General features: G+C 40.4%; 1 protein-coding gene across 1 annotated transcript in view; it reads right to left on the bottom strand.

The window, feature by feature from the left end:
- Positions 1-7,564: 7,564 nt before the first annotated feature.
- The window catches only part of MED24 (mediator complex subunit 24), a 115,375-nt gene continuing 111,136 nt past the window's right edge, over positions 7,565-11,803 (bottom strand). Inside the window, exon 26 of the mRNA XM_069751637.1 lies at positions 7,565-11,803. Within this exon, the coding sequence (XP_069607738.1) occupies positions 11,687-11,803 (117 nt within the window). The 3' untranslated portion in view covers positions 7,565-11,686.

Raw genomic sequence — 11,803 nt, 5'->3', positions numbered from 1 at the left:
GTGCTCACCACACCTCTAGATAAGATCCTTACGGGGTCTACTTTCCAAAATGGTGTCATTTGTGGGGGGTTTCAATATTTAGGCACATCAGGGGCTTTCCAAACGCAACATGGCGTCCCATCTCGATTCCTGTCAATTTTGCATTGAAAAGTCAATTGGCGCTCCTTCCCTTCCGAGCTCTCCCATGCGCCCAAACAGTGGTTTACCCCCACATATGGGGTATCAGCGTACTCAGGACAAATTATACAACAACTTTTGGGGTCCAATTTCTTCTCTTACTCTTGGGAAAATAAAAAATATGGGGCGAAAAGATCATTTTTGTGAAAAAATATTTTTTATTTTTACGGCTCTGCATTATAAACTTCTGTGAAGCAATTGGTGGGTCAAAGTGCTCACCACACATCTAGATAAGTTCCTTAGGGGGGTCTACTTTCCAAAATGGTGTCACTTGTGAGGGGTTTCAATGTTTAGGCACATCAGGGGCTCTCCAAACGCAACATGGCGTCCCATCTCAATTCCAGTCAATTTTGCATTGAAAAGTCAAATGGCGCTCCTTTGCTTCCGAGCTCTGTCATGCGCCCAAACAGTGGTTTACCCCCACATATGGGGTATCGGCATACTCAGGACAAATTGTACAACAACTTTTGGGGTCCATTTTCTCCTGTTACCCTTGGTAAAATAAAACAAATTGGAGCTGAAGTAAATTTTTTGTGAAAAAAGTTAAATGTTCAATTTTATTTTAACATTCCAAAAATTCCTGTGAAACACCTGAAGGGTTAATAAACTTCTTGAATGTGGTTTTGAGCACCTTGAGGGGTGCAGTTTTTAGAATGGTGTCACACTTGGGTATTTTCTATCATAAAGACCCCTCAAAATGACTTCAAATGAGATGTGGTCCCTAAAAAAAAATGGTATTGTAAAAATGAGAAATTGCTGGTCAAGTTTTAACCCTTATAACTCCCTAACAAAAAAAAATTTTGGTTCCAAAATTGTGCTGATGTAAAGTAGACATGTGTGAAATGTTACTTATTAAGTATTTTGTGTGACATATCTCTGTGATTTAATTGCATAAAAATTCAAAGTTGGAAAATTGAGAAATTTTCTAAATTTTCGCCAAATTTCCATTTTTTTCACAAATAAATGCAGGTAATATCAAATAAATTTTACCACTAGTATGAAGTACAATATGTCACAAGAAAACAATGTCAATCACCAGGATCCGTTGAAGCGTTCCAGAGTTATAACCTCATAAAGGGACAGTGGTCAGAATTGTAAAAATTGGCCCGGTCATTAACATGCAAACCACCCTTGGGGGTAAAGGGGTTAATACGTCAACGAATCCGATCCCAAAGGAAGATCTTTCAGAATATGCACAACCTCCTCCTGTGACACCTGTTGGTCGAGAAAAATTCAAAAAAATTTTAATATGTGGAAGTGACAAAGAATCATAGCATATAGGCTGGAGACATCCTTTGGGAGTAGGATCCCTACATACATCAGGGAAAATAAGTATTTGCTACACTGCCGATTTTGCAAGGGAAAATCTAAAAACAAACAAAAAAAAACAAACAGAAAATCACATTGTATGATTTTTACATAATTTGCATTTTATTGCATAAAATAAGTATTTGATACAATAGATAAACAGAACTTAGTATTTGGTTCAGAAACCTTTGTTTGTAATTAGTGGTCAGAAATTTCCTATAGTTCTTGACCAAGTTTGCACACACTGCAGAGGGATTTTGGCCCACTCCTCCATACAGATCTTCTCCAGATCTTTTAGGTTTCAGGGCTGTCGCTGGGCAATATTGAGTTTCAGCTACCTTGAAAGATCTTGTATTGGGTTCAGGTCTGGACACTCCAGGACCTTGAAAATGCTTCTTACTGAACTACTACTTAGTTGCCGTGGCTGTGTGTTTCGGATCATTGTCAAGCTGGAAGATCCAGCCACGACCCATCTTCAGTGCTCTTACTGAGGGAAGGAGGATGTTAGCCAAAATCTTGCGATTCATGGTCCCATCCATCCTCCCTTCAATACGGTGCAGTCGTCCTGTCCCCTTTGTTGAAAAGAATCCCCAAAGTATGACGTTTTCCCCACCATGCTGCGCAGTTGGGATGGTATTCTTTGGGTTTTACTCAGCCTTCTTCCTCCAAACATGGCGAGTGGAGTTGATATCAAAAAGTTCTATTTTGGTCTCATTGGACCACATGACCTTCTCACATGCTTCCTTTGTATCATCCAGATACATACATGCTAGCCACCTTAGGGAGAGACCCAAGTTGGGCTAAATGTAGCGGGACGAAAGAGACCGAAAAGCCCTCTACTCAAAGGAAATACATAGTGGATGCTTTCCTGAAACGGAAAGTACTTGCAAGCAGCATAATACAAAGAATAGCAGGTTTACCCAGAATCCTTTGCAGTAGGCGGAGCTATGCAAATCATCTCTTTCCACCCCTGTCTAATCCACAGCGCTTGGAACCGCCAAGCGTGCAATGCTGCGGATTAGTTTCTAAATTTACACAGCCAACCAATTCCTACCTGTGGACACGTGTTTCGGGCTTTAGGCCCTCATCAGCACAGGGCTGGAATTGGTTGGCTGTATGGAGTGGGGCTCGGTGAGCAAGCGATACATACATGCTAGCCACCTTAGGGAGAGACCCAAGTTGGGCTAAATGTAGCGGGACGAAAGAGACCGAAAAGCCCTCTACTCAAAGGAAATACATAGTGGATGCTTTCCTGAAACGGAAAGTACTTGCAAGCAGCATAATACAAAGAATAGCAGGTTTACCCAGAATCCTTTGCAGTAGGCGGAGCTATGCAAATCATCTCTTTCCACCCCTGTCTAATCCACAGCGCTTGGAACCGCCAAGCGTGCAATGCTGCGGATTAGTTTCTAAATTTACACAGCCAACCAATTCCTACCTGTGGACACGTGTTTCGGGCTTTAGGCCCTCATCAGCACAGGGCTGGAATTGGTTGGCTGTATGGAGTGGGGCTCGGTGAGCAAGCGATACATACATGCTAGCCACCTTAGGGAGAGACCCAAGTTGGGCTAAATGTAGCGGGACGAAAGAGACCGAAAAGCCCTCTACTCAAAGGAAATACATAGTGGATGCTTTCCTGAAACGGAAAGTACTTGCAAGCAGCATAATACAAAGAATAGCAGGTTTACCCAGAATCCTTTGCAGTAGGCGGAGCTATGCAAATCATCTCTTTCCACCCCTGTCTAATCCACAGCGCTTGGAACCGCCAAGCGTGCAATGCTGCGGATTAGTTTCTAAATTTACACAGCCAACCAATTCCTACCTGTGGACACGTGTTTCGGGCTTTAGGCCCTCATCAGCACAGGGCTGGAATTGGTTGGCTGTATGGAGTGGGGCTCGGTGAGCAAGCGATACATACATGCTAGCCACCTTAGGGAGAGACCCAAGTTGGGCTAAATGTAGCGGGACGAAAGAGACCGAAAAGCCCTCTACTCAAAGGAAATACATAGTGGATGCTTTCCTGAAACGGAAAGTACTTGCAAGCAGCATAATACAAAGAATAGCAGGTTTACCCAGAATCCTTTGCAGTAGGCGGAGCTATGCAAATCATCTCTTTCCACCCCTGTCTAATCCACAGCGCTTGGAACCGCCAAGCGTGCAATGCTGCGGATTAGTTTCTAAATTTACACAGCCAACCAATTCCTACCTGTGGACACGTGTTTCGGGCTTTAGGCCCTCATCAGCACAGGGCTGGAATTGGTTGGCTGTATGGAGTGGGGCTCGGTGAGCAAGCGATACATACATGCTAGCCACCTTAGGGAGAGACCCAAGTTGGGCTAAATGTAGCGGGACGAAAGAGACCGAAAAGCCCTCTACTCAAAGGAAATACATAGTGGATGCTTTCCTGAAACGGAAAGTACTTGCAAGCAGCATAATACAAAGAATAGCAGGTTTACCCAGAATCCTTTTCGGTCTCTTTCGTCCCGCTACATTTAGCCCAACTTGGGTCTCTCCCTAAGGTGGCTAGCATGTATGTATCGCTTGCTCACCGAGCCCCACTCCATACAGCCAACCAATTCCAGCCCTGTGCTGATGAGGGCCTAAAGCCCGAAACACGTGTCCACAGGTAGGAATTGGTTGGCTGTGTAAATTTAGAAACTAATCCGCAGCATTGCACGCTTGGCGGTTCCAAGCGCTGTGGATTAGACAGGGGTGGAAAGAGATGATTTGCATAGCTCCGCCTACTGCAAAGGATTCTGGGTAAACCTGCTATTCTTTGTATTATGCTGCTTGCAAGTACTTTCCGTTTCAGGAAAGCATCCACTATGTATCATCCAGATAGTCATTGGTAAACTTCAAACGGGCCTGGACATGTGCTGGCGTGAGCAGGGGGACATGGAGTACCGTGCAAAATTTTAATCCATTATGGTGTACCTGTAATGTGGGCCTAGCTCCCTTCAGGTCATTGACCAGGTCCTTCCGTGTAGTTCTGTAATGATTCCTGACCTTTCTCAAAATCATCCTTACCCCACGTGGCGAGATCTTGAACTGAGGAAGATTGGCAGTTATCTTTTGTTTATTCCATTTTTTAATAATTGCGCCAACAGTTGTTGCCTTCTCATCAAGAAGGCCTATGGTCCTGTAGCCCATCCCTAGTGCATGCCTACAATTTTGTCCCTGGTGTCCTTAGACCTATTTGGTTTATGGCCATGGTGGAGAGGTTGGAGTCTGATTGAGTTTGTGGACAGGTGTCTTTTAAAGCGAATCCGAAACCCCCTGGGACATTTCTACCTACTAATAAGGGCAAACCGGTAATAGAATGGTTAAAAGAGTGTGGTATATCGACTCACCTGGCTGCAGACAGAGATAGTCACGGGAACACTGCGTTTATAAGGATGCACTTGGTTTATAGGATACAGCATAAACTAAGGAGATTCTGGTTTGGCTTTCATCCCAAGTCATGTGGCAAGGCTTGTTAAAGTGTCGATATTGACTTTTAAGAAAAGCACATCCAGCCCATGAATGGCAGCGCTTCCCAGGACTCACATTCAAAGATGATATTTCATATTTTTTTATTTCATAACTTAAAATAGAAGAGATACAACGCGTTTCGGATACAGTATATATCCTTCTTCAGGTATCATAAAAACACAGTACAAATCCTACTAGTATAAAATTCAATTACACTTATATATAGTATCACACCTTTTATCCCAGTCTCAGAAACTTGATTTGGGGTGTGGACCAAGTTCAGGAAAACACCCACTGATTGATACAGCCTTGTTAACATTGATGCAAGAAAGAGAGAAAAAAAAAAAAATAAATAAATAAAAATAAATAAAAAAATATATCAAAGGGAAGAAAAAAAAAAAACACAAGAAGAATAAAAAAAAAAAAAAAAAAAATCACAAGAAAAAAAAAAAAAAAAAAAAAATCCTCTAAACTCTCTCTATGATATCATTCAATCCATTTGGAAATAATGTTCCCAAACGATATATCCAAAACGTTTCTTTCCTGTTTAAAAGAGCATTCCTGTTTGCAACTCCAGAGGGTATCTGCTCCACTGGAGTTACTTTTATGTTAAAAATTTTATTATGTTTAAGTAGTAGATGCCTTGAGAGACTATGTTTTAAAAAGCCATTTTTTGCTCTATTTCTGTGGCCATTAATGCGGGACCGCAGTGTCTGTACAGTGCGTCCCACATACTGCAAACCACAACTGCATGTGATGACATATACAACATGATCACTACTACAGGTGAGTCTTTGTGAGATTTCAAAGACATCACCAGTATTATTGCATTTAATAGTTTTAGCCCCATGATCTAGGATCCCACAGGTGCAACATTTTTTGGAGTTACATTTAAAAACTCCGGTGCCTTGAAGAACTCCACATAAAGTTTGATCCTTATTTTTATAAATGTTTTTTCTTTTTGGATCCAACTGTTTTTTTAATTTACTGGGGGCCACCAAATTTTTCAAAGTTTTCCCCCTTCTATATGTAATCCCTGGTTTATCAGGGAGATGTTTTCCCAAGACAGGGTCACGCTTCAAGATGTACCAATATTTAGAAAGCACAGTTCTTATGATTTTATTGCCCCTATTGAATGTTGTCACAAAATTCAATTTCCAGCGATCATCACTTTTTTCCTTACCAGTAGTCAAAGTGTCCCCCTTCCTGGTTTTTCCTTTTAAACATTCTTCCTGTGTTTTTATTTTGTTGTCCCTATATGCACCATTTATCAAATTTTTCGGGTATCTTTTTTCTTTAAATTTTCTTTTTAAAATTTTAGACTGAGCTACATAATCAGATTCTCTCGTACAATTCTTTCTGATGCGATAAAATTGGCTGTGGGGTATATTAACCTTCCACTTCTTGTAATGTGCACTATTGAAATCTAAAAAGCCATTTGAATCCACTTTTTTGAAGTGGGATTTCGTGATGATTTTTTTACCACTATGGCTGATCTCTAAATCAAGAAATACCATTTTTTCTTTATTAATTTGTGATGTAAAGGTAATCCCCCAGGTGTTATTATTGAGCTCCTTTATGAATTGTGCGGCTTCCTCCTCTGTCCCCTTCCATATGATAATCAGATCATCTATGAAGCGCTTATAAAGCCTTATTTTGTCATAGAAAACAGGCTTAGAAAGTGACGATGAGGACTCGAATCGCCCCATGAATAAGTTTGCGAAACTTGGCGCGACCCGAGTCCCCATCGCGGTGCCGAGCAACTGTAAGTACAGTACGCCTTCAAAAATGAACACATTGTGTTCAAGAATGAATTTCAGACCCTTTAGCAGAAAATCTCTTTGTTCGGGGAGCATCTCTGTCTTTGCTAAATAAAAACCCACTGCATTTACCCCCATTTCGTGATCTATGTTCGAATATAATGAATTAACATCCAATGAGATAAAGGAATAATTATCTTCCCATTCAATATCCCTCAGCTCCTCGATTAATTGTGTGGAATCTCTCAAATATGAAGGAAGAGACTTTACTAGATCTTGTAGAAACAGGTCAATATAATGAGAAAGATGACAAGTTAAAGACCCTATTAACTATAGATATTGACTTTTAGGATTTCTACTTCCAATAGGTGGCACTAGAGTTCAAGTCCTCTTTCTCTCTGAAGAGACAATTTGCACATTTAGTTTCCCAGAGGAGCATTGCACGGCATATATGTCTCCTCACTCTGACATGTCAGACCTGGCTTGTCACTCTCCACAAGGAGAAACATTACCCATTAAATCTTAAGCTTCTATCAAACATGAAAATCGGACAGCCCACAGATGGCGTTGGACAGCCCATGGATGGCAAGCCTACGAGTGGCATCGGACAGCCACGAGTGGCATCGGACAACCCACAAGTTGTCTGATTTTTTTCATGGGCCAATAGATTTGAATTGTCTCTTGGTTCACGTCACAGTTCATGAGTTGTGGCATTTCTTACACTAGCTATGTTAAGATTTGTGATGAGGCACAAGCCACTTGTCAGAGGCTCCTGATTCATCAAGACCGGCGGGGCAGTATAAACGTTGTACAGTATAAATGAATAGAAAATGATACATTTGTAAAAATCACATAAGAAATTTTAATCAAAAACAAAAAATATATATATATTGCAACAATGGTATAATGGAAAGAATCTCACATTCCTGCAAATATATGATTCAGCATTTCTTGTAAACCTTCAACATGATTTGAAAAACCCTAATTCTATAGAATCCTGTAGACCACAGCTGACCTGAATCCCAGCACCAGATGATATCTGGACACATAGCTGCAGGTAGTGGACCTCTGCTGCACTTACCAACATATTTACACTGACGTCAAAACATTGTTTGGGTTTTTAATTATGCCGTCACCTTCTAAAAAGGTCAGCCAAAGTGATATTCTGTTATTAAAAAAGGACATGTATCACACTGGTCTATAACTTTGGACCATCACAGATTTCCACAATGAAAGAGCGCTTAACCCTTTAGTGCTGCTCAGAAAAAGGAAGAAATTCTATCCAACTTCTTGAAAAGCTCTTTGCTTAGTGATTTTTTGTTATTCTTCATATATTCTGAGTAGTGTAAAAGGGTTTTAGCAATATTCCTATAGAAAAGCAGTTGTTTCTTTGTTAGTGCAAATTTGGCAAAAAAAAAAAAAAAATTGCCAAAATAGTCGTTTTAGAATAGATTCAAAAATTTACTAAAACAGGCATGTCAGAAGTCACAAGTTCTCTTTAAGTGGGTTCTCTACTACTCGAACAACTCGTTCTTAATCCCTAGATTGCCCCCTTGTAAAATAGTAACACTTGTATGCACTTTCAGTGCCGACGCCATTCCAGGGGTGCCAGCACTGGCTCTCCTGGGGTCACGTGATCCCTGTTGACATGGCTTCACTCTCCCAGAGAGCTGCTGCTCTCGCACTACCTCCGGGTGTATGCAATCCATCTGACAGCAAGTAGATTGAAGCCAGAGAGATTGGTCACAAGGATTGCGTGACAATGTTATGTGATCCCCGGGAGAGCCAGTGCTGACACTGCTGGTATGGCACCGGAGGGGAGTATAAGTTTTATTTTACAAAGGGGCAACATAGGAATTGAGAAGTGGTTGTCTGAGTAGTAGACAACTCATTTAAGACCTTCCATTCTGGAATTACAGTAGTAGTTTTCATGATTACAGAGTGCAATATTTTTTTCATTAGAAGATCACTCTACCTAATTTTTTCTTTCTAACCCAGTTAACACAATATGACGTATATGTACATCATTTTAGGAGTGACCACACATGAAGAGGGCCCAGGAGCCGAGCTCCCTCCACTCACGGTAGATGCTGGCTTTGTTGCCTCTAACAGAAGCAGCCAGAGCTGAGCTCCGATCACTGCCGTAAAATGCCACCGTCAATCTCAGAGTGGCGTTTAAATTAAACACTAACGAATGTACACACGCACTGACTTTTATCAGCCACCCTCAACGTGATTGTGGGGCACGGATGAGTTACGTTGGCTGCTTGAGCATGCTGAAGGCCTCCACTACTGCCACCATGGTACTGCTGTAATGCTCAGTCACAATACAGTGGCAATGCAATGATTGTTGGTTCATATTTGGTATTGCTGTGTCCGTAAAAACATGATCCATCAAACCCCAAAATTAATTAACCCATACGGTAAAAGTTGCAAAGAAAAAAAAATCAAAAAGGCGGAATTGCTGTTTTTCACCAACCACTCCTCTCTGAAAAAAAAAAAAAAAGCAATGAAGAGTGATAATGTTGTATGCATCCAAAATTGACATGCAGCCAAGGTGAATCTAACATAGTACTAGAGCACGCTGAAGATACTCTATCAGCACTCAAGCATGCTCGGATAACATCTTATCTGAGCACACTCGCTCATCACTACTAACCACTCAAAAACAAGCCCTCAAACAGCTCAACTGACGGAAAAATAAACATGTTACAGGTCTTGGAGGATGACCACACAAACTTACTTTTATTTTTTTTTCAAGTTAGTCATTTTTTTTACTACTCAAAAAAAACATGTATGCAAGTTTGGTATCACCATAATCCTAATGACCTGGAAAATCGTGTTTCAGGGTAATTTCTACCAAAGAATGAATACTACAAAAAACCCCACAAATCTACGTGTTTTTTTTCTCCATTTTATCTCACTTGGATTTTTCTTTACCATTTTCCAGTGCATTGTGGGATAAAATGAATAGTGTAATTCAAAACAACTCATCCCACAAAAAAAACAAGACCTCATCCAGTTGTTTAAGGAAAAATTAAAGTTATGGCTCTTGGAAGAAGGAGAAAAAAAAAACGTAGATGCGCAAACAACTCAGTTAACGCATTATTCCAAGAGACAAATTATCTTTCTGTTAACAGTTTTGGATGAGTACATACATTTTACCATATAATGCAATGAAAAATGTGGGACTAAAATGGTTAAAAAAAAAAAAAGAAATTATTCCTAAATTTTTTATCTTTTGGGGTTGGGAGATTGTTTTTACGGCATTCACTCTTCACTAAAAATTACCCCTAAATATGATTATCCTGGTCATTACAATTACAGCAATGCTAAACTTAATGTTGTTTTTTTTTTAGACTTTATTGGAAAAAAATACAATAACTTTCCAAAAAAAAAATTAAAACATGTTTTTATGTGGTCGTTTTATGAGAGACAACTTTTTTTATTCTCCTTCCATGCAGATGGCTTAGTGCTTAGAGGTTTTTTATTGACACCATTTTGGAGTACATATGACGTTTTCATCACTTGTCATTGTAATTCTGGGGTGTGAAGTGTGGCAACTGAAAAATGGCTATTCTGGCATTTTGATTTTTCAGAATTTAATGTTCCATTAAAATGATTTTACATTTTGATAGAACAGACTTTTCTAGACTTGATCACCCCAAATAGATTTTTTTTTAAAACTTCTTTATGCTTTAAGGGTAGCAATTTAATCTTTATATCTTCTTTTAATATTTTTCACTTTTATTTTTTATATAACTTTAGGCCGTTTGGTGTCCCCTGACACAAAAAGGCCTCTGTACAAAAACAGAATATGAGTCCTTTACAGTCTAATAAGGTGTATGTGTTTACCACTTAGAGGTGGAAGAGGGCCCCCATGCTTCTTGGGCCCCTGTACCAGTCATATGTCTGGCCTTGTTTATATTATTATAATGCAATACCACAATATATAGGGAAATCGAGGTTCTCCAATGAAGCCCATCTGGTGGCTGAGCTTCACAAGAGGACTAACATAGCAGATACGGGGGGGCCTCAGCAGGCCCCTGGCTGCCATGGTGACCCATTGGTTCCCCGGGATAGTGTTTAAGGGGGGGAGATGGGAGGCGGTAGAAAGCGCACCAGCAATGACATCATTTATATGGCTGTCTAAGATTGAGAGTGGCATTTAAATGGTTAAACTGCAAATATCGGAGCCAGCTCCGGTCACTGCAGATATAGGCAGATGCTGGTTTTGTATTTTTCTATAGATGGTGTTACCCCATTTTGATGGAAAGTTTTCTTCCCCAGAAATGGAAAATCCTTCACCAAGTCATCAAAATGATCTGTATTACATATTCATCTGCCACAGGTATAAACTCATTTCATGTGCTCCAGAAAGGCGTTTAGCATTTTAATAGGAGACTACAGTATGGAACAGTAAGTAATCCAACAAAGCAGGGCACATTTACTAAGCCTGTCTAATTTTCAAGCAGTGTAAATGTAGACTACGCAGTCTAAAAAGGCAGTAAACCTATCGATGTGGCTCATGCTGGAAAATAAATCGGAAGCATCTTCAGACTTTCTAGTGTAACTGTACACCATCTATAGGTTGGCACTTAGAATTTGTGCCAAAACTCTGGAGCACCGTGCGGTACTTCTGACCACACCCCTGTCATTAGCCACACCTATTTCTGATAGGCCACCCCCATTTGACAAGTAAATTGGTAAAATATTTCCAAATCCCATAACAAAGCTATGTCCCTTCTACTAAGTGCAAATAAAGACTCTCCCAATGGGTCTTCTGTAATCGAGGTAAAATGTTTAAAATGGCTCAACCAGGGTCTACTGCAATTGAACGTGGTAGTATCTCACAAGATGAGAGTGGATCTATGGGCTTCATAAAAACTGTTGCATATTGTATAGACAAGGCAAATAGCTTGAAGAAATTGGCTAGCTGGTAGAAAGAGAGGAAAATGGTTCATAGATGCTCAGAGGGCTGTCAATGCTTTGGCAGCTACTCTCCTCCCAAGAGGAAGAGTCAAGTCAGTGATGGCCAGCACAATCTTAGGACTTGAGAGCGTGGACACTTTAACCAATTCAGAGAC

This window comes from Ranitomeya imitator, chromosome 2, assembly GCF_032444005.1.
Source record: "Ranitomeya imitator isolate aRanImi1 chromosome 2, aRanImi1.pri, whole genome shotgun sequence".
Taxonomy (NCBI): Eukaryota; Metazoa; Chordata; class Amphibia; order Anura; family Dendrobatidae; genus Ranitomeya; species Ranitomeya imitator.
Note: the sequence above shows the minus strand (reverse complement) of the source record. Positions and strands in the feature narration are given on the sequence as shown.